The following is a 23,625-nucleotide window of genomic DNA, read 5'->3' as shown; positions in this document are numbered from 1 at the left end:
TCACCAGTGGAACCAAAGCAACTACAAACAAGAGGCCCACGCGGACAGAGCAAAAAGGGCCAATAGAGAGCCACGCGGACAAAGCAAAGTTACAATGCAAGAGACCCAGCGGACAAAAGCAAAACACCAGCAGAGCCACCGCCACCCATCATCAAAGGACCAAAAGGCCCCTCAAAGCCACAAGAATCACGCGATAACCGGCTCATCCTGCACTGTTCATAAGGCTTTGGACGCTTTATATATGTAAGATATATTCACGTTCAGAATGTAAATCAAACTTGAACATAATATCAACTTAGTATATTTTTTTATAAGCCCTACACGTGTTCTTAAAATAGATTTACAGCTTGTCATCTGAAATGTACAGTTTTTTTCCCAATCAAGATCAACTGGGTCTATTTGGATATGAACATTTATTCCCAATATTATTTGACTTGTATCATGAGCACATTTTTCAACTAATTTTTTTATATTTTTAATCATCTTTTTATTCACATATATCGAACCACAAAAAGCGCCACAATATTATTTTAAATAATTTTTTTCAAATTATCTCCTATCTAAACTTTGGATATCACATTATTTGCAAAAAATTATTTACTCGCATCACAAACACATTTTTCAATCAACTCTTTTATCTTCCCAATTATCTGTTTATCTCATATGCATCACATCATAATAATTTTAGAGTAAATATTTCACATGATATCCTATCCAAGTACACACTCTTGTGTCCTCTCACGTTTGATAAACATGTTAAAATTGAAAGCCCGGAATAATTTTGACCCCCAGTGTATTGTTCGTGAAATATGTTTTATATAGGCTTTATTGGGATTTACTATTTTTTCCGCAAACTATTTTTGTTTGTGGTATATACATTAACAAATTTCAAAAATAACTCCAAAAATAACTTTAAGAACACACAATCTAAAATAAAATAAAATAAACACTAAACTTAGTATTGGCATCAGGCGATAAATAATGTAGGGAGATTTAAAGGATGAATAGGAAATGCAGATGTCAGCTCAGGAAGGCTTATGGGCTTGCCATGTTTTTGCATTCAAAGACACATTTTAGAGATGATGATGTTCTGAAATTGACATATTTTCTTTCAGGAAATGAGTATAAGAGCTTCAAGAAGCTTTTACCAGTGGGACTATTTAATTTCGACTGTTGTTGCCGTGTTTTGGAACTTCTCCAACTAAATGAAGGCTTTTACATTTTAGCTGCCCAAAATTGGTCTCCAATCTTCACATTTACAGCAGTTGAAGAATTACAACGTAAATGCTTAGATATAGCTCCTACTGATTAAAGGCTAATTTGCTTCTTTAAATATAGATAGATTTCGAACAAGCCCTGCAAATTTTTCTTGTGAGAGTTTTCTTTGCTCTCTTATTACAAATAAGTATCTTCTTTAGAATTGGTCTTTATTTGAGGACCAACCAGATGAAATGGATTCTGTTTCATCAACTTTCTCAATTGTTGCAACCTTCTCCCATCCTTCTCGTCCCTCAACTGATCGATTGTCTCCCCTAATGCACGTATTAATTTGATCATGAAGAGGATACCATATGTTGTTGCATAACAAACAAAGACAAAATTGTGAAGGCCAAAAACTTCAAAAAGTTCAGAACAAAATCTCCAACAATAAAACTGCCTGCTAGGAAGAGCAGAAGCTTCACTGCTTCTTCTACGTTGGAGACGAAGATGCTTGGTACAGAAAGGAGAGGGAGAAATTTTGATGAAATAGTAGCAGCCAGCCATCAAGAAAAAGAAGAGCCGGGTATGCATTGGATTTGGTTTTCCATATTCCATATTTATTGAAAATCCACCATACGACAGATTCATCTTGTACATGTCGATGTCAATTTTATCATCCATCTTCATGTCACATGATAGAAGAGAAAAGATTTGTGGATTTTCATTTTGTTGATGACTAGAAACATAGAAGAAGAAGAAAAAGAATGAAGTGTAATTAATTCTTCTGCGTTATACCAAACATGTTCGATCTTTACAGAGATAGACAATACTACTTATGTTGCTAAAGGGCAGTCACTAGAATCTTGAAAGGATTAGTTTTTGGTGAGAGAGAGAGTTTTCTACTTGGATTTTACCTTTTTTTTTTCATTTTTTTGGGTTTTTTCTTGGCAAATTATCACAGTAAAAAATTTGCCATAAAAAAAGAACCTCAAAGAGGCCCTAATCGAAATAAATTACTATAACATACTGAAACCTCACTGGAATGCTTGTAATTGTAGAATTACAATTAAGTACTCCTATATTTTTTTTTTCTCTTCATGGCTCTTCGGTCCATGTTCTTTTATGTAGCTTGTTTGTAGATGGGGAATTAGTAATTAAAGTTAAAAAAAATATTTAAGGGATATAATACTATTACACATCAATCAAGAACATGAAAATTATAGAACATTAATTTCTGTACCAATAAAAAAAAAATCATCATTCTCTTCAAATCAACCGACCAAATTACTAAACCATTTTCCCAATTCCCACCACACCAAAAAAAAGAAATGTACTACAATAGATAAAGAAAAAGTTTCCCCAAATAATTCTCAAGATTCTATGTTTGGTTGTTTGTACTTGTCAATTGTTGTTTTTCTTCTGAAAAAAAAAATGAGATTGTTGTTTTAAAGAGTATTCTGAAGGAAAATGAGATTGCATGCTGTTACTTACTCTATATCATGGGGTATTGGGAGGACCGAAGTTTTGTGTGTGGAGTATTTTGCAGTTGCTACCACAAAAATTGGCCTAAAAAATCACAACACCTTGTTTGAGTGTGTTTGGATAAAGTTTTATTTAAAATAATTATTATATTTTTTTATGTGATATATGCGAGATAAAAAGATGGTCTAAAAATAAAAAAAATATTTAAAAATGTGTTTGTAATGCAAGAAACGTGTTATTTGGAAAAAAATTTGTTAAATATGCAAACGAAAAATTTTGAGACATTTTGGAGGAGTATTAGGAGAATAACAACATTCTACTAGATTTTTGGAAAAAGTCACGAGAGCCTAAGAAAAAAGCGTGATTGATGCCATTAGTTGTTGTGTACATCTATACATGCAATTTGTTCTTCTTTTTAATTAGGTTGTTTTTCTTGTTTAGGTTATAAATGGAAATTAGAAATCAACATTAGAGTTGATGTCCCAAGAATTAAGATTTAATATCAGATTCAAAAATCTGGACAAAAATCACAAGTCACGTCGAACCCACATTTAAAAAATTGAAATGAAAATTGGTGGTAAATGAAACAAGTTTGGCAACTTAAAATGTGAAGGGAACACATTATATATCTAATGAAATTTTGAAGTATTTGAAAGAAACAACTCATAATCTATTTCTTTTTTCTTTCTTTGTTTTTTGGCAAACCAAAGCATTGTTTCCACTTTTTATTGGCAAATGGTAGGAAGGATTTTTTAAGACATAACATAGGGAAAAAAAACCTTGGAGAGGTGGAGGACATTGGAAAATAAAATAGAAACTTTTGAGAGATACCAACAAAAACAAATTAGTAAAATGAGTAGTACAAAATATGGATTTGTATCTAGTAATGCAATCATTAAAATATAATGAAAATCTCATGTTTGAGAAGGGAACTAAACATGAATTAACAAAATTGTAACAATAATTATAATGACAAGTTCCACAATTAAGAAAGGAATTAGACATGAACTATTATACTTTTTCACTTCTTTGTTAGATATGGAATTAGTGATTGTAACTAAAAATTACTAATGTACCTGAGATAAAATATTTTCAGGGTTGTAATACAATTTTCTCATTTGGAGAGCCAAAATTGAAGTTTTTTATTTTTGAGGGCTCAAAGTGAAATTAACTCCCTATGTGTACCGCTACTGGGCGACCTTAAATTCCCAGGTTGAGACTTTCATGTTGGGTATAGGGTTTAAGCTGCTATAGTCCCGCGGGGTTTTCTCTGTTCAATCCATTCATCAATTATTGGATTGGAATAATTCTACAATGAAGGTGAAAGTGATATCGCGTTCTACAGATGAATTCACCCGTGAAAGAAGCCAGGACCTCCAGGTAATCACCAGGATCCCAATCCCAAACTTTCTTTATCTCACAGGAGAGAATGAGGATGCTGTTTCAGCTGGCTTTCTTAAATTTGTGTATGTATTGATTCTGATTAGAGGGTTTTCCGGAATTTTGATCCCAATCTTCGAACCCAAGAGAAAGCAACTGAGTATGTCCGTGCCCTCAATGCAGCTAAACTTGAAAAGGTATAAAGTAGCTCAATTTTCTGGTTTTTGGTTTCAAGTTTGTGTTTTTTTTTAATTTGATTTTTTTTCAGCTAGTTTGTTGGCTTTCTCAATTTCATTTTTTGTTTTTGGCTGATCATTTTCCGTTGAAAGATATTTGCGAGGCCCTTTATTGGAGCAATGGATGGGCATATTGATACAGTGTCATGTATGGCGAAAAACCCGAATCACTTAAAAGGGATTTTTTCGGGTTCTATGGATGGAGGTATAATTATACAGTTTTTCTCGTGGCCACCCTTTTGTTCATTTCAAATATCGTGGCAATTAAAATGCATTAAATACAAAATGGGATGTGCCGTTGGTGCAGAATTGTTTCCTTGGATGGGGTGTAATCGTTAATTAACAAAAGATTTCGTTGAGGGAAACAAAAATTAAGTTAGCTGATAAGCTGTTGGATTGAGTGATTGTTGATATATGGTTCTTTGTTATGCCTCTGCAGATATACGCCTTTGGGATTTGGCTACGAGGTAATATTTCTGACTGACTAGACTGGGTAAGGTTGCTTCTGTTATTTAGGATGATTCTCGGTTCTTACTTTAGTTCTGTTGACGCTTTACCACTCAAGAAGCATGTCTCGTCTTTTCTTGCATTATTTACATTAATGTTTGTTGATGTGTGCATGCATGTCTGTTGGGTTTGTGCAAGAGGACCTAGTTTTGGCTTGACAGCGTGTTCTTTCTTTCATTTACCACCTCTATTGTTTCCAGCTATTATCTATCATGGTTTATTACAACAGGCTTAATATAGTTATCTACACTTCATACAGTGTGTGGCGATTTTAGGGCTTATATGGGGGAAGGGAAATGTTAACTTGCTTTCTTTTGCTCATTCTGCATGTATTATTCCCATAGTTGTCGACCTTCTGTTAATTGTACAATTATGTTGGCTGAATTAAGAGCTTCATTGAGCAGCCCTTTTCACTTTTTCCTGGAATAATTATATCGTCCTCGCTTGTTCTCAAGTTTTCCATTTTGGTGTGGAGGTCTCCCTGGGTGTCTGTTGGAACTTTTCTTCTTCATGACCTGCAGAATGTCTATTGTAATATTACTTAGCATTTTTGTTCTCTTTCATGGGGTAATAGACGAACTGTTTGCCAATTTTCTGGACATCAAGGGGCAGTACGTGGTTTAACAGCATCTACTGATGGTCGTGTTCTGGTATCATGTGGAACTGATTGCACGTGAGACATTGTCCTTTGTACAAGTTATATTCAAATTCTGATTATACAATAGGTTAATTAACAGATTATTTCTGGTTTAAACTTTTCTTCAGGGTGCGGCTTTGGAAAGTGCCTGTTGCTACTGTTATGGAGTCAGAAGAATCATTGCATAACTCATCCGAGGTCAGTGCTTCTGGATTCTTGTTTTCTGTGCCTCACTACTATTTGAAGTTGTGTTTGGTTTTAAATCTTAACAAGTGGCCTTTTTCGTTCTTTCCAGCCTCTAGCAGTTTATGTGTGGAAGAATGCATTCTGGTAAATTTGCTTTGTTACTGCCTTACAGATGCATTCTGATAATTCTCGTCACTATGATGATTTAGTAGAACTTTGTTATTGGCACTACATTTTCAGGGCTGTTGATCATCAATGGGATGGTAACCTATTTGCCACAGCTGGTGCTCAGGTTGATATTTGGGACCATGACAGGCAAGCTGTGAAATTCATTTTTCTTTTTGCCTCTCTATTTAATGAAAGCTAAATTCATGAGTACGTTCAAACAGGTCCCAGCCAGTGAACAGTTTTGAATGGGGAAAAGATACAGTTGTATCTGTTCGGTTTAATCCTGGAGAACCTAATGTACTTGCAACGTCAGCCAGGTCTGCACTAAAATTACTGTTGAATCATATTTAGTTTTAAGGAATTGTATTACTACATAATTTTTCTCTTATGTTTGTCAGTTTTTTTCTTTTGGTTGAGTTGTAGAATTAAGGTTGTTTATTAGCACATACGATACCGATTCTTGTTCATAGTAGCACCTGCCCCTTCCACTGTTGTATCCTTTTTGGTGTTGAAATTTTTTCATGCTGACTGCTGTAAAACTTGTATTGTGATAGTCGTTTTTCTTTTTCTTTTGTAATGTTAGTCAGTCCTTTTCTTTTGATGCAATTCTAGAATTGAAGCTGTTTATCAGCAACGATGGTGCCAATTCTTGTTCATATCCTGCCCATTCTGATATAGTTTTCTTGTCGTGTTGGAGTGCGTTCATGCTGACTGCTGTTAAACTTGTCATGTTGTCTTGATAGTTGAAATTTGCACTAGCACCCTGCCAGTTTTGAAATTTTAGTTCAATCAGATGAAGTGTTATCTTCTAAGTGAAAAATAATTCTGAAAGGTTTGGTTTGATGGGCTGCTGCAAGAAAAACCTTTCCTGTCTATTATTAATTTGTTTCCCCGGTAACTGAATATTATGTGAAGATTCACAGCCTTCTTGGTAGAACCATAGAAGATTATACTTTGAAATTGTTCAGGTGCTAAAGTCTATCATGGAATAGCTTATACTTCCATGGGAGCTTGTAGCACTACCATTTTTTTTGTCTTATTTTGATAACCATTTGATGGTTGTTATAATTGATTCACATTGTTAGCTGCATTTAGTTCTTTATTTGGAACTACCTTCTTTAAAGAAAAGAAATCTGTTTACTTGATCTGCAGTGACCGAAGCATAACAATATACGATCTACGGATGTCATCCCCGGCAAGAAGGGTTGTAATGAGGGTAAAGTATTCTAATAAATTTCAGTGCTTTGAGATTTATAATGTACAGAAGAACCATTTTATAGCTGTCTTTCCTAATTATTTTTCCCTTTCGGAACCATTAATTGGTCATTCTTCAGCCATTCAAACTCTAAATATTAAGATGACTCCCCAACATTTTATGCCTTTTCGGTTTTATTGGATATCCTATTATGGTTTGGCTAGGTGGATCATATCCTGGTAAAAGAAATTCTGCCTCAATATTTACTGTTGTTGAACTGTTGATGCTGTGGGTGAATTACTACCCTCTTGCCCTTGCACTAATTTGCCAACATCACTCTGGAGTGCTGAACTAGAGTTTTTCTTCTTTAGATTTTATTATGATTATTTTCAAAGTTTCTGTTTGTCCTTGTTCGAATCTTGTGACTTCTTTCTAAAGGCTCATTTGTTTTTTGTTGTTGTTACAGACAAAAACTAATTCTATATCATGGAATCCCATGGAGCCAATGAATTTCACAGCTGTAAGGACAAGCAATTAAGCTGTTCCTTTCTTATTTGGTTTCTAATTTACTGTTACAACATGCAAGTTGTCTCATTAGTGGTATCTCGACATAGCATTTTCAATTGATTATCTAGTGTGGACAGTAAATCTTGTTTTGATGTTGTGGTCTGAATCTACTTACGTTAGAAACTTGACTCTTTGAATACCCAAGCTGAGACATATATTGTAATTCATATTTTGGAGTTATTAAAAACTTTTCTGGTTTGATGAGCTTCAAAACTTGTTCAGTGGTTAAACAGTCTGATTTTTAATTATAGTGTTGCACCATTTTTTAATATCCGGGTCTTTCCACAGATACATGTTTTCTGTCTTTTGCATTGTTATATAGTGATTGACTTCTGACACCGATTCAGGCAAATGAAGATTGCAACTGCTACAGCTATGATGCTAGAAAATTGGATGAGGCCAAGTGTGTGCATCAAGATCACGTTTCTGCAGTGTAAGAATGCAGTTTGTCATTCTAGAAACAATGGTACATGACATTATCTAGCCTGAGGCTTTTATCTGAGTGCCTCTTGACTTCTTTGCAGTATGGATATTGATTACTCACCAACTGGTCGGGAATTTGTAACAGGATCTTATGATAGAACAGTGAGTTGTCCGTCATTGATTGAATTAAACTCCGCACTTTAATCATTTTGAACATGTGATAATTCCAGTGTGGATCAAGGTATGATGTTTTAGTTGTGTTTCACTTTATAGGTGAGAATATTCCAGTATAATGGTGGCCACAGCAGGGAAATCTATCATACTAAAAGAATGCAAAGGTTTTTGTCTTCCCCATTTGGGCCTTTATTTCTCTTTCGCTTTTTTGATTAATCTAACCTGAGAGTCCATATCAATGTGCTTTTTACCTCTATCTGTTTTCCTGTTGGAGTTATTTATTGTTTGAGTTGTATTCGATGATGATTCAATCATTACTAACTTGAATCTCTCAATGATGTAGGGTATTTTGCGTCAAGTTCAGTTGTGATGCAAGCTATGTTATTTCAGGCAGTGATGACACCAATCTTCGACTTTGGAAAGCTAAGGCATCCGAGCAATTGGGAGTTGTATGAACCTCCTCCTCCTATGAATATCTTTTACTTTGTGCTGATAATTTCATTTGTTGAAAGATGCTTTTGCGCTGGAAAAGTAGCTTTTCATTTAGTCCTTAGTGGTGTTGAGGGCCTTGACTTTTTCCCTAGTATTTCCAGACAGAAAGATCATAGCTACCTTTCACTCTGTTGTCTCATACTCTTTGCTTGCTTAGTCCTGTTTCTTTATTGCCGGAGAAGTTTTTTGAGTTTTAAATGAAAACTAGTGTAACTGGATAACTAATGAACGTTTAAGAAAATATCTCTCTCAACAGAAGGTAGTGGTCAAGTTAGCTTGTGATCTCTACTTCCTTTGCTGATGGCAGATATTTTGGCGACCTTCATTATAATTTGGGTCGAGTGTCATTTTAGTGTTGGCCTTTTATTGTACTTGGAGAAGCAAAGGGGAACTGGGGAAAGCATGGAATGAATGAATAGAAGGAAAAGTATGCTTTGTTATCTTCTTCTTGTGGTATCATGTAAAGGGTGGTTGTACAAATGCATTCTCAGCTTAAAATCTACACTATGCTAGTTCGATGGTTTTGTTGGTTTGTCAGTGCTATCCATTATGTGCAAACGAATTTATATATCTTTATAAAATTATGACTTCATGCTGAGAAGATCCTTTCATGTTATGCAGCTTTTACCGAGAGAGCGTAAGAAACACGAGTATCTGGAGGCTGTCAAGAATCGTTACAAGCACCTTCCTGAAGTTAAACGTATTGTCAGGTATGTCAGAGACACACTAGAAATAGGATATTTACCCTTGATTGTGCTTTTGCTGGTTTCTTTCATTAAAAGCTTATGGGCACAATCTAAAACCGGCTTTTAAACGCAAAAAGGTTCTGAAATAACTCTTGTATTCTTGTCCTATCCTTGTAACTGAAATCCCCCAATCTCTGAAAATGAGGACACTAATGCTGGTGAGGTCCTTTTTTATTTTGCCTAACATTCCTAAAGAGCGTTCACCGAATATACAGTAATCAAAATGTCCTAGTTTCTTACCCAGTCATTTCTTTGTTTAAATCTTATTTTCCCGAGAAAATGATGAGACTCCAAAAAGGCAGGAGATGATTAATCAGCTCTTCTTGGTTACGGTATCACAGGCACAGGCACTTGCCAAAACCAATATATAAGGCAGCCTCTCTCAGACGTATTATGGCTGACGCTGCAAGAAGGAAAGAAGACAGGAGGAGAGCTCACAGTGCACCCGGAAGCAGGCCCAAAGAGGCCTTCCGCAAGAAAAGAATTCTTCAGGAAGTTGAATGAGCTCCAATCCATGCAGCTGCTTGGATGTTACAACAGTTTTTGTCATTCGCATCAAAGGCAAAGCAATGGCTGTTCTGTGGCCGGCCCAATTTTGGTAGTCTGCAGTGTATTCACCTTCATTAGTCTAATTGCCCTTTCGTATTAACAATTGTGGAAGCATTTTTTTTATTGTTTGAATTAGAACAAATTTAGAGAATATCGGTTGTAGCTTATCCATTGGTAATTGTCTAATTGATTATGTCATGCATTTTGTGCATGGTACAAGGATTAGTTGAATATAATTTTAATGGAAAAAAGCTGTGAGACCTAGGACTTAGTTCATTATTTTAATTGATTATAGATAGTTTTTGTAATGTTCTCGATTTGTATTTTAATTATAGATTTTTTAATGATAAAAAAATGTTAAAATTCATAATTATCCAAATAGTAGCTTTTGTTGATTCTGATTGATTATAATCAGTTTTCATGATCAGGTTTTGTAAAATCTAAACCAAGCAAGAACAAGGCTGTGTGGCAGTCTTCACATCAGTTAAACTATTAGTTATCTCTAGCCTTCAGATTATCCATCTCCGAGTGTGTTTGGATGGCAAATACTGTTGGATGGTAAATTATTTGAGATGATTTTTTTTTTTAAAAAAAAAATATTGGAGCACCTTTTTAATATGATGTATATGAAAAAAAGTGGTTAAAAAATATGTCGATGATGTAAGTAAATAAAATTTTGCAAGTAAGCCGCTATCTAAACAAACCATTGGGTATTTACCCTTTTCATTTTGACTATTATTTGAGTCTTGCCTTCTCAATTTGCATAATATAGTAAAGAATAACATTTTAACTTTAAGATTAATACATTTTAAAATTGCTCAAAAGAAAGTAATACAATTTAACCTCTAAAAGATTGAAATCTAAATCAAGAAGTTGATATTTATTGTACATAATCGAATTGTTTATTTAGAATTAATAGTATAAACTCATATTTTCCCTGCCTCAACATTAGAGTTTTGATTTAGAAATCAAATTTTTTTAATCAGGTGACATTAGTGAATTTACATATACATACATACATACATACATATATATATATATATATATATATATATATATCTTTCGAATTAAAAATATTTTCTTATTAAATATGCACTGAAATTTCAAAAATTATTTTTTTAAATGACGAGATTGAAAGACATGTATTAAACTTGAAATGACTCTTATTATAAGATATGTGAAAAACACGAGATTAATAATGAGACGGAGAAAATATTCCATAAAATTCACCATTGTGGAGTGTTTGGCAAACATAAGAATAAAGATGTTGACCTTGTAGTATGTTGCTAAACCTCATTAACGACTAGGATAAACCCTATCGGGCTTTAACTATTATTCACTGAAACCCTCTCGGCAGGATAAACCCCTCTGAAATTTTACTCTCAACCGACCAAGAACAAATGGCAATCTCTGCCGCATCTGCAGCGGCCAGATCCATTTTCCGATCATCTTCAGTCCGCAATGCCGCCGCTCGTGTCACCTCCAAAGCCAAGCCATCTCGTTCCCCCTTCTCTTCGCCTTCACGAACCCCTCTGTCTCATCGAGTTTTCAGGTACTGCTTTTTAGTACATGCGCACTCTTCAGTTGGAAAAGCTTCTTTTATTTTTATTTTAAAATTTGCTTTTGTGTGTTTTGTTCGTAGTTAATTGATTTAATTGAATAAATTGAAGGTCACCGGTGGAAATGAGTGCTTGTGTAGAGTCGATTCAGCCATACCACACCGCCACCGCATCGGCTTTGATGACTTCGCTGCTCACCGTCTCTCGTTGCAGCTACGCTTGGCTTCCTGAAGGTCTATATTTATGCATTTTGTTACATTTCCTGCTTGTGCTAATTTTATGTGATTTTTGCATTACTTCAATCTTAGAACAAGTTTCGATTTTTGCTTCGTATATTCTGGTGAAATAATTGCTGAATTGTGATATGTATCATTATATGTTCTTCACACCAAGGTGAATTTCTGCTTTTGAGTGAAAATATGGAATAATTTTTGGTACAAGAGGGTGTATGTGATTGTAAGTTAAGTGATTTTGATAGCATCTGACAGATATGCGGGAAAAACTTGTGTTTGGTGTGAGTGGCTGCGTGTAATCTGAATTCAGGACTCACCTTTGTGTTCTGATCCACTGTTTTTCTTTTGGCTTGTGGGTAGAAGAATGATATCTGCAAGGATGATAGATACTCCCTTGCCAATGACTTTTCTGTTTAATCAGTTAGTTTTTGTTTGTATGAATTTTTAATCTGTTTCACATTAGGCTTCTACCTTTGACGGTACAAGCCTCTTAAGAATATTCTCCTTTCTGTAAGTGCTAAAACTTACAATGTTGGATGTTGGTTTGTCGTGAGAGGGTTCTCTCTAATATCTTTATACCATATGTTTAACCCTTTGAGTGGAATTTGGACAATGGTGTCATGAATAACTATAGAGATGCTTTATTAGGATAGACCTGAAAAGCATTTGGAATATTTTGTTCAGTGTCCTTCTATGAACTGCGTATCATCGTAATACTCTATTCTATACCTAAATCTGGTTCTAAGAGCTGTTTTCGTGTTGCTTTCGCATACCGATACCATTTCTTTTTCCATCTTAGTCATTGCTTTCTTCTGCTTACCTATTCTTCTTTTCCCATCACTGATGTGCACCTAAAGATTGGTTTCCCTTCTATTTAAAATTTACATTTTCCTTCAGTTCATCATCTCTGCATAAATTTCCTAACAAACGGGTTGTCTTTCTTGATTTAGGTTTCTAGCAACATCTTCTAGGATCCTCCTTTATGTCTTTTTCCTTGATTTTGATTTCTGGTAAGTTCGCTTGGTGCTGGATCCCTTTTTTCTTCTTTAATATATCCAATGCATAATTTAGACCTTGTTATATATGCACCTGAAGATTTGGGAACCTAAGGTTTTTGAAGTCACATGCAACTTAAATTCTGGGGTTCTTGGTTGATCACACTTGTTTAGAATATCCTATCTACTAGACATCGTTTAACCAATCAACGGTCCAACTTCACCTCCTCCATCCCTGTGTGTGTGAGAGAGAAAAATGGATGCCAATAATTGATCCAATGCCTTGCAAGCTCTTCCTTGTCCAGTATGCCCTTAAACAATTTCATTGTTTAGGTTTGCTCCCAATTGCAGTTTTCTGCTCCTTTTTGTTGCATGCTAGGTTAGTCGGTTATCAGCTTTACCTAATTTTAGTAAGTTGACAAAGAAGTGCATCCTTCATTTTTCCTGTTGTAGGCTATGACAAGACTAGATGAAGATGGAGAAGCAAAGAGGATGACTTGGATTTTGGTTTACATTTCAAAAGCCATCATTTTGTTTTCAACAAAACAAGTTGCTTAAATATGCTAGTCCTTTAGGTTTCCTTTCAGGGATTGAAATAACATCAATACTTTTGACGGGTATAAATTGATAGTTTGAGATTTATTGGAAAAAATAATTATCTATTTTATCATAGCATTGCTTGATCTTGAGTGTGAAACTCATGTATATCTGATCTGCTGACCCCCTTCTGTCAAGCTCGTAAATTTTGCGGGTGTTGCACAATACCATGATTTATTTGTCTCTCTCTTTTATGTCTTGTGGAGGTTGCTTTCAGAGTTTTATTATATGGATGTAATAGTGATTGATGTGAGATAATCAAAGTGAAAATCAATTAGCCCTGGAACTTACAATAATTTTCATTCAATCAGCTTGCACTGATGATATGTGATAAATAAATGGAGAGGTCGAGCAAATTGTAATGAACAAATTTCAGCATCCTCCTTCAATGGCATTAAGTTAAAGAGGTTGGGCTGAGCTGCTGAAGAGACACCCTTGATGCCTATTTCTTCCAATTACCTTACTAGTTCCTACTCTTCTATGGTGACTTGAGATATATGTCCAATTTCCTGACTTTCTAGATGAGCACTTCCTATTGGCACTAATACAAATTGTTTTGACAGCTAATATCGATTACTTTTTCCTTTAACAGCTTTTAAATAAGTGCTTTTTCCTTTAGTCATCTTTGTAACAAGTTCATCAAGACAATATACTGATTTTCACGTATCAACCAGCTTGCAACGATGATGTATGATCAGTGTTCTTCAATCCTCCAAGGCAATCAAGAAAAGCTTCTTCATCACAATCTCTGGCATCTGGATGGGTGATGGCAAATCACCTAATGAGAGATGCCAGTTATATGTTATCTAGTGTTTTTTTCCTCTGCTTCTACTGGCCTTTATTTATTTAGAATGCAGCATTGGTGAAAGGAGTAATTATATGTTTCTTGCACATGAGCATGTATTAAACATACGCTAGCTTTACGATAGATTATTAACGAGTTATGCCTTAAATTGGTCAAGGGTCAAGGTGGCTGTTACATATGTGACTGGCAGAGGATATATTGACATTTGGATTGACAATTAGAAGTTTCATGATGATAAATAGTGTCTCTTATATAGTTTGGTTGGTTTTGGTATTAAATGACAATCTATGTGGTGAAATCTTGATTCTTCCCTAGTGATTTTCCCCCCATGGTAGTCGAATTCCGCATCTGTTTTCATCTTGTGGTGAGGTGGGGTTTCTTGCTGCCTTGACTATTTTGCAATGGCAGTGGTGCTCTGTGTCTAGGGAAAATCTTCAAGCTGCATGCTCCCCTGTTAACTCCTAGCACCGTGTACCTCATCTGGTACACCGAAAACATCCCATTAGACATGCTTTCAGGAACAGGGATTTTTGTCTTACTTATTGTTGATTATTACAGATAAGTAGGCTGTTTTGGTGCTTTGATGAAACAAGACTTGGAGGGATCATTTGGCCAGCTGTCGCATGAATTTCCTCGAATTCCTGTTGACTTTGTAACACTATTTTTCAAGATGTTGAGTGATCTCTCTTCCAAGCAGCATCTTGGATCTGTGCTTGTGCATATCCTTAGCTAGAATTCATCAGTTCACGAAGTTGCTACATATTTAAGAGGAATGATTGGCTGTTTTTGAACTCAAAAATTATCAGTTGCAATGTGGCATATGACTTGCAAACTTCTTTAGTTGTTGTAGTTCTTCCTACCGGCTCAATTTTTACTTTTTCCGATATCTAATTAAATGTTGAATTTGTTGGTCTTACATTGTACTTCTCAATCGAAGATTGTAACAATTTGCTCAAAACAGATTGTAATTCAATATTCAAAATGCGACAATCAAAACAAAATAGAGCTGCTAATGTAATTTGAGTTCTATCTGTAGCAAATGAAATAGGTCAAAACTTGGGTAGATCTGGTCTTCAAAATCCAATAACATAGATTATATCACGCCAATTGGTGAAATATTCATCATATTTTGAGATTTTCAGTTAGGTCAAAACATACAAGTAGAAAAATTCCAATCATCACAGCTTCGCCTTATAGGAGCCAATGAGCTTTTAATCGTGATGGTTCAATTTGACCTGATTATTATTCCAGCGGAATGAAAAGGATGCGAGTTTCTAATGAGTTGCGTACAAAAATTTCCCCAAACCCGCTCTCTTCCCCAATCCTCCCTTCTCTTTTCTTTCTTTCTTTTTTTTTTTTCACTTTCCATGAATACCAACCTGTTTTGAAGTTTTAATCAATTTTGCTTGAGAAACCTAACCTTTTTTTTTTCAGTGTAAGTGAGAGGATTTAAAATTAAAATTTTTCATTTACACAATTATATTCCTTCCCCCCTCCCCTGTGAAACTTGACTTAAATATTTGTTAAGCTAAACAAAAAATGAGTTTTTAACTAGTTGGATATAGAGAATCATAATATTTCAATCTATTTTACTTGAAAAATATCCTTAAATGAGTTTTTTCAACCAAAGAAAAATTTAAAAGAGTTTTTGAGGTGTTAGAGCATACTTTAATCTAGATTATATTCAACCACGCTGATTATCATTATCAGTATTATCAATTTTTGACTATTTGTTGTTGTTGTTATTATGTTTAGGGGTGTGCAACGAATTTGAAATCGGTAAATTGGAAGTTTGAATTTGGAATTTTTCAAAATTTTGGCTTTAGATTTACCGATCGAATTCAATTTCAAATTCACCGGTTCTGATTTCGAATCCAATTTGGAATTCGGTAAATTCCAATTTCACCGAATTTCGAAACCTTTTTTTCTTTTTTTTTCCTTTTTTTAAAACAACTTCTCATAATTTACTATTTTTGGTAAAACAACTTCTCACCAAATTCAGACAGAATTAGGTTTTGCTCTTTTTGTCCTTTTTGGAGTTATGTTTTGTCAGATGTATTGTTATCATGTTATATAATATAAATTTTATATTACATATATTATTTAAAAAATTAGATTATATATATAAATATTATAAAACGAATTTGAAATTGAATACCGGTTTTGATTTCTGATTTCAAAAACTTCATTACCGAATTTGAATCGATTTTGCATAATTCAAAATCGGAAAAAATTGATTTCCATTCCGAATTTTCAATTTCAAAAATTTTGAATTCCATTTGAATTCGGTCAATAAATTAGAATTTTTCGATTTTGCACACTCCTAATTATGTTATAGTTTACCTTTGTTATACGAAAAACTTATTTGTACTCTCATTTTTATTAATTATATTCTTATTGTCATTTTAATTAGATAATTATTATTTATTAAACTGTGTAACAAAACAAACAGTAAGAGTGTAAATAATAAAAAATGGAATGTAAACACCATTTTCCTTACCATATATTATCTCAACTCAAATATTGGAGAATATCTAGCATTGGTCGATAATTCTCGCCACAGCCAAAGACACCATAGGGTTTTAAGCCATCTCTAAAGTCTAAACAGTCTTAAACCCTCTCCCTTCCTCCCCATTCTTCGTCACTCCTCTTGCTCACTAAAAACTTGCAAAAACAAAGAAAATGGCCATTTCCGCCACTTGTGTCGCAGCCAGATCCATTTTCCGAGCATCCCCTGTCCGCACTGCCGCCGCCCGACTTGCTTCCCAAGCCAAGCCCTCTCGTTCCTCCTTCACCTTTCCTTCACGAGCCAACATCCTCTCTAATCGCATTTCCAGGTATTATACCTTCAGATGTATACCGATTTCAGTCGGAAATTGCAATCTTAATCTGCATATGTCTATCAATGTTTTGTTAATTAATCACTTACTTAATTAATTAAATTTTTTAAAGGTCTCCGGTGGAAATGAGCGCTTGCATAGAGTCGATTCAGCCGTACCACACCGCCACCGCCTCGGCTTTGATGACCTCCCTCCTGACTGTCTCTCGCTGTGGTTACGGTTGGATTCCCGAAGGTAGAAACTATATGTATATTACAATTCTTGAGTTTTACTTTCGTCGAATAATTTTCTTATTTTTATGTGTTTTGTCATTATTCTGGCGAATGCATCGATTTTTTTGTTGGTAAGCATACTAGGTTTGTGTTTAAGAAGTTCATGTACAAAATTTTTTTTTGTACATATGTATTAGCCACGGTTTTGTTTATTTGGAGTTCTAGTGAGTAAGTTTTCTAGTTGTGCTGTGTTCTGTATGACTACCATGGTATTGCTGTTGACGATTAATTTAACTTTCAGTATTTATCTATTTGTTTAAAGGTTGACCTATAAGCTCTTGCGGATAATAAGCAATACACAAGGTACATGTTATGAGTAAATTTGTAGATTTGGAAGATATGTGGTGTAACTGAATTTTTAATGCAAGGACAATCTTGAAGGGATTTTAGGATTCTTTATCTTTTATTTTTTAAAAATAGATCTGGATTTCCATTTTTTTCCCTCCTTGTCAAGGGGAAGGATGGAAGAAAGTGAGACGAGTGCAATTGCTTTTGAAAATTTTGGGTTGATATTTCTTATGTTTTCTTCAGTGGAAATAGGCTTACAAGTTGCATTGGAAACTAATCAAATACTCACTCTAGCACATTCGTGATGAACTCAGGGAATCTTGGAATAAGGATCTTTAAAAGCATTTTAGTGGGTATCACTTTCTGTAACTTCAAAGACCTTGCACGTTGTTTTGATGCTGAAAGGAATCTTCAATATCTCGAAAGCACAAAATTGAACTTGAGATTCTTTTGACTAGTGTGAAAGCTTGCTCGCCCAGAAAAGGATTTTGATATATTAAAATTTGGTTAATTCTGTTGATGGACTCGTTCTTCATTACTCTCCATTCTACTCCTAAAGTGTATTGGACTAGTTTATGCTGTTGTTTTTGCAAAACCAAGACCAATTAGCACTGGAGGGTGCCTTGTTATCTGGATTATGATTCCATATTGTTTAGTAGGATCTTCTGTTTAGCAAATCATCGTTTCCTATAAAGTACTTCCACCTAATAAGAAAGATGAATTTTATATTTTTAGTCATTTCAATCTCTGCTTGAATAGGTTCCCTAACCATCAGCTTTTTCTCCTTGATATAGGTATCTAGCAACATCTTCTAGGAACCTCCTTCAATGTCCTTTCCCTCCATTTCTGCCTGTGGTAAGTTAGCGTGTTCCAGGATGCTGTCTAGAAGTTATCTAACGCATAAAAACTCATCATGCAGAAACTGGGAAAACATCAGACTATTCAAATTTTAAGATATGAGTTTCATTCAGAGAGAGAAGAAATCCTTGTCATAGGCTAGTTGATTGAATTGACTATTTTTCGTACTATAGAATGCTACTCAATCCATAATTTTGCTCCTTTTATCGTCTGTTAAAGGTTAGTCAAAATGTCGTTTTACCTAATTTTGTAATTTGATATGGAAGTGTATTCTTCCATTTTCCTCTTGTAGGCTGTGACGAGACTAAATGAAGATGGCAAAGCAAAGAAGATTACTTGGATATGTCTACGTTCAAAGCCATCAGTTCAGTTCAATTAGAAAACATTCCTTCAATAGACTAGACCTTTAGGCTTCCTTGTGGAATAAAATAACCATAGTTTTTGATTGTGTAGATTGACAATGGTAGTTTACCTGCTTACATGTGGTATCCCCTGAGAAGCTTAATTATGTAATATTACTATATTATGAGTCTGAAATTCAATATAGCTGGTTTTTTTATGTCTTTTTGTCTGAGATGGCAGCTATTTGCAGATGTTTTAAACACCAGATTTATTGTCTTTTTTGTGCACTTTTGTTAGATGAAAGCGTCATTAGTAGATGTGAGATAATCTAAGTAGAAATGGGGTTGCTTTGGAACTTACAAGTAATTCTTATGCAATCAGCTTGCAATGATGATGTGTGATGAGTATTTGGAGTGCTCAAGCAAATTATAATGAACAAGTCTCAACATTCTCATTCAATGGCACTAAGTAGAGGTTTCAACGAGCTGCAGAAAAGTTGTTTTGGATGTCATTCCTTCCAAAACTACAGATTGCTTCTTTTTGGTGGCTTCTAGATTAGACTTCCAATTTCTGCCATTAGATGCTAAATGTCACCAATTGACATGGATGTGAGATGTATTTATTGTTCTATCTTTTCTAATTCATTTCAAGCATCATCATGTATGAAGTCATCAAGGCAATATGCTGATTTCCCATGTATCAAGCAGCTTGCAGTTATAATGTATGATCAATTTTCTACTATCCTCCAAAGATACTAAAGCCCGCTTTGTTTCATTGCAGACTTTGGTTTGTGAATGGGTGATATGAGTAATTGACCCCATGAGATGCCAACCATATGTCATTTTTCTTGCAGTGCTTTCCCTTCAGTATACTGGTCTTATTCCATTTAGAATGTAGGAGTGATGGCGGAGTAAGAGGAGTCATCGCTGGTTTTTGGTTAATTATTGCGTATTTGATTGCATTAAGATTTACTAATATAATAAGCTTTCCACTATTGGTGCCTCATGTTCATATTGTTTTTAACCATGTACCGCTATGTGATGGTAAAAAAATTTGGTCTTTTTTTGTCTGATATGAAGGCTTTATTGACATCTGACAGGACATTTTAAGTGCTTGATGGTATATAGACTACTGTTGGGGTTAGTGACACAATAATTTGTTGATTTAGATCATTATCAATATGCTAAAATCTACAATCTTTGTTATCTTTGTTTTGCTTGGTAGGTGTCAATTTTGATGTCTATATGGGGTTTGAAATAGATAGTCCCTCTTAATTTGCATCCAGAACTGAGTGCTCTGTGGGGTGACGTTCCAGTCGCCTACTGCCTGTTCACCCCCAACCAAGAAATGTGCATATATTAGTATACGCGACATGCTTCAATATATACACCCCCAACCAAGAAATTTGATAACCAGGGTCGTCGCTCACTCATATTTCAATTATTTCAGATAACTAGGCAGATTTGGAGCTTCGGATGATATCAAGACTTGGAGGGATCAAATGACAAACTTTAGAATAGATTTTCGTGAGTTCCTTGAACACTTCTTTGGCTTTCTAAATATTATTCATCGATAGGAGACGCTCTGGCAGACCGATTGTGCGATTCTGTCTGATTTTATTCTATCGCCTAATATTAGGATTACCCTGTTTAGTCTAGATGATGAATCTCACATTTTAGTTTGGCTTTGCAAAGTAAAGGTGAGTTAATCGTTTTCTGTTCCAAAGAAGTGGAAGGATTAGGAAGGCAAATTAAGCATAATTAGTTGGCATAACCTTTTTAAAACTAAGAACTTTTGGATGAGAGATTCTGCGAAATAACATCTGATCTGGTTCAACGTTCAACCAAGCTCAAAATAAACGCATTGTGCTACCACATCCAACGAACTTTTCTTGGGGGCCCTTTGTTGGAATTTGTGAGCATTTTTGTTTCATAACTTTCATCTTACAAATTATATAAAAAACTGTCAGCTTGATTTGCTGCCTCCCAGGGCAACCAAGGACGGTTATTGTGGCGCTAGTTTGGTTCAATATGTTTGTGGCGCTATTGACCGTGAAATTCTTAGCTTTATTTCAATATGTCGCCTCAACAAAACTAAGATGCATGTGATTCTCACGAACTTACTGCTGTTCTCTCTGATCAAGGTTATTAGCCCTTATATTTATGAAGCATATCTAGCCAGAGGCAGATGATTGTAGATCCCTGAAAAGATAAATAAACCTCAATGTGTATGAAGCACATGTACCCAGGGTCAACTGGTGGGCAGGGGTCTAGGAGAATATGGAGTTGAAAGTAGTGTACTTTCTGTTTCATTCCAATGCTTTTCAGCAGCTAAATATTTCTGGAAGACATACATGAGCTTCCCGTGTGCTTAATTGTTATTGAAGTCCTAGTTTCTACCGATAGAAAAGAACCTCTGTACGGAAAAGAACTGCCACAATGGAAACTTTGGTTTGACGTTCAGCAAAGGACCAGGATCCTTAAAATGCCCAAATTTAAAACAAGGAACTCTACATACTTTTTTTTTTTTTTTAATGTTTACTTGTAAGAAGCTAAAACCAAAGCCATCCAGAGCTCAGACGGAATTTCACTTCATGGAGGCAAGGATATCAGCAAATAAGGCTTATGATTTCGTAAGCCATGATAGGAACGACCATCACTTGTACACCCCAAACACTAAGCGACTTGCCAAAGTTTCCAGACAGATGAGGTCAGAGAGTTAACAGGAAGATATATCAACAAGAAAAGCTCTTTACTTCTCCTTGAAGGAAGTCAAAGTACTGGTACATGTGATGATGCAAAATAATTTCATTTAAACGAAAAATTACAGACATTTGAATTTGCAAACAATTTTCATAGTTCACCCTGATCATAATTCACATGAAGAAAAAGACCAAAAACCTCCTAGTTACCTCAATCAATTCACTTCCACGGAAAACAACTTATTCTTCCACAACATTTACTAATTCATACTCAACTAAAGACAGATTGTTGTCTTCTTTGGCAACGAAATTAGCTGGTTCAGTGACTTCAACACGACCCCATTTGTCAACTGCTAGCCGCATGGACCCCTTGAACATGTCAATCTTTGCATTACGCAGAATCAAAGTGGTGCCTGGTTTCATTATATCAACTGCACCCAAGAAGTGAAATAGGAACAATCAATACTTAGAAGCTAAATGAGAATGGCAAGACAAATATGCCAGTGCATATAACAGAACAAAGCCTTGCAAACATCCCATCCCCTACTTCCAAGTTGAGTACACAACCAACATAAAATCATTCTGAGGAATTGTGGAGTCACCAAGAGTTTGAGATTTGCAAACACAAACACATCAATCTGAAACAGAAGCACAAGCTGAAATGCTGACAAATTTTTAGAATGTAATATCCTAACACTTAAGAAACCAATGCATCCATGTTTAAAAGAGGGGCATCAGTTGCTTATTACGAAGAGAACTTGAAGTAAGTTTTCCAATCTGTATCTCCTGGAATTGCACAAGCTAAGTAGAATTCGTGCACCATAGATATTGTTATGCTTTTAGCCCATACATATACACATAGCCTGCATACAATGGGCATCAGATCATATGTCCAATGTGAAAGGCATGGATTGCTAGGGTTTCGTGAATCTAATATACAACTAGCCACATTGTTAATAATGCGCTAGCCCTCCTTGAAGATGGAGTTTCAGCATGTATCAGCACAAAGTTTCCTTTCTATGGATTAGTCCAGAAACTTCTTCAGGGATCGAATGTCTTAAAACTTCAGCACACCTATTTTAAGAGGGAAGAAAATTTCAAACTAGACTTCTTATTCCAGAAGTAGATACAGAAGTGTCAAAACCATTTCACAAGTAACATAAACTATGAGGTCCACATAAATCATGGATCCTTAATGAACACTACAACACATAACCTTCTCAAGACTTCAAGATGGAGAAAAACGATTAGGTTGCACAAGCATAGGCAAAAGTTGACCATAAAATACCAGCAAATGAAAAAGCTAGACGCAGTTGACTTAACTACGATTTTTACCACCAGGATAGCAAATGAAACAGCTCATTCGCTCTTCTCAATTGCTACGAGCACAATTTTACATCAGATCGCATTGGCTTGCTTCGTTAGCCAAGTATACAACTGAAGCACAATCAAATGTGCTTCTGTCCCAGTTTTTACTTGCTCTATGCACATTCAAAAAGCCTCTTTTTTTAGGAGAAGAACAAAAGCTTAGTTGCCCTAAAACAAACTCAAAACTCTTTAATCTCAAATATCAAAGCAGCAAACAAAAGCATGCCCAATTTCGCAATTCAATTTTTTAAACATTCAGGTTCCTAGTTTGAATCCTTATCTCAATATTTTTCTTCCTAAAGTGCCTGACTGCTAAAGCTATTCCTCTACTTTCGAAAACCAAACAACCAAAAGAACATCTTTTATCCAAGTTTTCTTCATTTTTTTTAATACCCAAAAAACAAATGGAAATGGAAAAAAAAAAAAAAGAGAGAATAGATTTTATACTTTGCTCATTACGGGCAGTGAAAATAATGGTTCCGGTCTCATCACCAACAAGGCATTCAGCTATGCGTGGGCGGGGACGAGAGCCGAGCGGCGCCGCCGATGATCTGCCGCCTCCGCCTGCGTTAGGGCCCTTGTTCACGACGGCCTGGGCGCTAACAACCTTTACGGTTAAGGTGTGCCCATTGGTGCCAGGTTTGAGATCTTCCACTTTAACGAATACGGGTTTCCTCTTAGCACCCGTCGTCGTTGCCACCGTTGAATTTGGTTTCGCCGCCGTAGCCATTATGTAAACGATAAAACCCTAACCCTAATTTGACACAATTGGTCAATTGATATATAAGGTGATTTGGATAAATAAATAAGAAAATGTGAAAAAAT

The 23,625-nt window shown here is 35.2% G+C and overlaps 4 protein-coding genes across 17 annotated transcripts; 3 read left to right on the top strand and 1 right to left on the bottom strand.

The window, feature by feature from the left end:
- Nucleotides 1–1,678: 1,678 nt before the first annotated feature.
- Nucleotides 1,679–10,206, top strand: LOC113689034 (uncharacterized). The gene is made up of 18 exons (XM_027206872.2): nt 1,679–1,783; nt 3,920–4,062; nt 4,170–4,259; nt 4,392–4,503; nt 4,738–4,765; nt 5,380–5,478; nt 5,571–5,640; nt 5,738–5,772; nt 5,869–5,943; nt 6,018–6,113; nt 6,949–7,012; nt 7,458–7,511; nt 7,906–7,991; nt 8,083–8,143; nt 8,255–8,319; nt 8,499–8,604; nt 9,269–9,357; nt 9,735–10,206. The coding sequence occupies exons 2-18, from the start codon at nt 3,997–3,999 to the stop codon at nt 9,895–9,897; spliced, it is 1,359 nt and encodes a 452-aa protein (XP_027062673.1). The 5' UTR covers nt 1,679–1,783; nt 3,920–3,996; the 3' UTR covers nt 9,898–10,206.
- A 1,024-nt stretch (nt 10,207–11,230) lies between these two features.
- LOC113690971 (protein NUCLEAR FUSION DEFECTIVE 6, mitochondrial-like) lies at nt 11,231–14,974 on the top strand. Of its 8 annotated transcripts, none has more exons than XR_011815177.1 (4): nt 11,233–11,494; nt 11,613–11,734; nt 12,685–12,744; nt 14,001–14,409. XR_011815177.1 is itself a non-coding variant. In XM_072051019.1 (3 exons), the coding sequence occupies exons 1-3, from the start codon at nt 11,343–11,345 to the stop codon at nt 14,018–14,020; spliced, it is 294 nt and encodes a 97-aa protein (XP_071907120.1). In that variant the 5' UTR covers nt 11,231–11,342; the 3' UTR covers nt 14,021–14,409. The 8 variants fall into 8 exon arrangements, 4 of the variants coding, with proteins under 4 accessions (XP_071907120.1, XP_027064934.1, XP_027064935.1 ...); XR_003448522.2 differs by having other exon boundaries at nt 13,638–14,056; XR_003448521.2 differs by lacking the exon at nt 14,001–14,409 and adding an exon at nt 14,690–14,974 and having other exon boundaries at nt 11,234–11,494.
- A 1,710-nt stretch (nt 14,975–16,684) lies between these two features.
- On the top strand, nt 16,685–20,429 carry LOC113690970 (protein NUCLEAR FUSION DEFECTIVE 6, mitochondrial). 7 transcript variants are annotated; one of them, XR_003448519.2, is made up of 4 exons: nt 16,685–16,968; nt 17,084–17,205; nt 18,326–18,386; nt 19,113–19,472. XR_003448519.2 is itself a non-coding variant. In XM_027209129.2 (3 exons), the coding sequence occupies exons 1-3, from the start codon at nt 16,814–16,816 to the stop codon at nt 18,699–18,701; spliced, it is 297 nt and encodes a 98-aa protein (XP_027064930.1). In that variant the 5' UTR covers nt 16,688–16,813; the 3' UTR covers nt 18,702–18,948. The 7 variants fall into 7 exon arrangements, 1 of the variants encoding a protein (XP_027064930.1); XR_003448518.2 differs by lacking the exon at nt 19,113–19,472 and adding an exon at nt 18,656–18,948; XR_003448517.2 differs by lacking the exon at nt 19,113–19,472 and adding an exon at nt 18,682–18,948 and having other exon boundaries at nt 16,687–16,968.
- Nucleotides 20,430–21,463: 1,034 nt separating this feature from the next.
- Nucleotides 21,464–23,582, bottom strand: LOC113689689 (uncharacterized protein At4g28440). Its single transcript, XM_027207428.2, has 2 exons — nt 23,248–23,582; nt 21,464–21,863 (listed from the first exon to the last, which is right to left on the bottom strand). The coding sequence occupies exons 1-2, from the start codon at nt 23,528–23,530 to the stop codon at nt 21,673–21,675; spliced, it is 474 nt and encodes a 157-aa protein (XP_027063229.1). The 5' UTR covers nt 23,531–23,582; the 3' UTR covers nt 21,464–21,672.
- Between the last annotated feature and the right edge of the window lie 43 nt (nt 23,583–23,625).

This window comes from Coffea arabica, chromosome 5c (assembly GCF_036785885.1).
Source record: "Coffea arabica cultivar ET-39 chromosome 5c, Coffea Arabica ET-39 HiFi, whole genome shotgun sequence".
NCBI lineage: Eukaryota > Viridiplantae > Streptophyta > Magnoliopsida > Gentianales > Rubiaceae > Coffea > Coffea arabica.
This window is presented reverse-complemented; position numbering and strand designations above follow the sequence as displayed.

Coding starts and splice junctions, on each gene's coding strand:
- LOC113689034 (XM_027206872.2), top strand. CDS start 3,997: ATGAAGGTGAAAGTGATATCGCGTTCTACAGATGAATTCACCCGTGAA. Junction 5,479..5,570: donor TCATGTGGAACTGATTGCAC/GTGAGACATTGT, acceptor ACTTTTCTTCAG/GGTGCGGCTTTGGAAAGTGC. Junction 7,512..7,905: donor AGCCAATGAATTTCACAGCT/GTAAGGACAAGC, acceptor ACACCGATTCAG/GCAAATGAAGATTGCAACTG.
- LOC113690971 (XM_072051019.1), top strand. CDS start 11,343: ATGGCAATCTCTGCCGCATCTGCAGCGGCCAGATCCATTTTCCGATCA. Junction 11,495..11,612: donor CTGTCTCATCGAGTTTTCAG/GTACTGCTTTTT, acceptor AATAAATTGAAG/GTCACCGGTGGAAATGAGTG. Junction 11,735..14,000: donor CTACGCTTGGCTTCCTGAAG/GTCTATATTTAT, acceptor CGTATCAACCAG/CTTGCAACGATGATGTATGA.
- LOC113690970 (XM_027209129.2), top strand. CDS start 16,814: ATGGCCATTTCCGCCACTTGTGTCGCAGCCAGATCCATTTTCCGAGCA. Junction 16,969..17,083: donor CTCTCTAATCGCATTTCCAG/GTATTATACCTT, acceptor AATTTTTTAAAG/GTCTCCGGTGGAAATGAGCG. Junction 17,206..18,681: donor TTACGGTTGGATTCCCGAAG/GTAGAAACTATA, acceptor TTCCTCTTGTAG/GCTGTGACGAGACTAAATGA.
- LOC113689689 (XM_027207428.2), bottom strand. CDS start 23,530: ATGGCTACGGCGGCGAAACCAAATTCAACGGTGGCAACGACGACGGGT. Junction 21,864..23,247: donor CACTGCCCGTAATGAGCAAA/GTATAAAATCTA, acceptor TCTTGGGTGCAG/TTGATATAATGAAACCAGGC.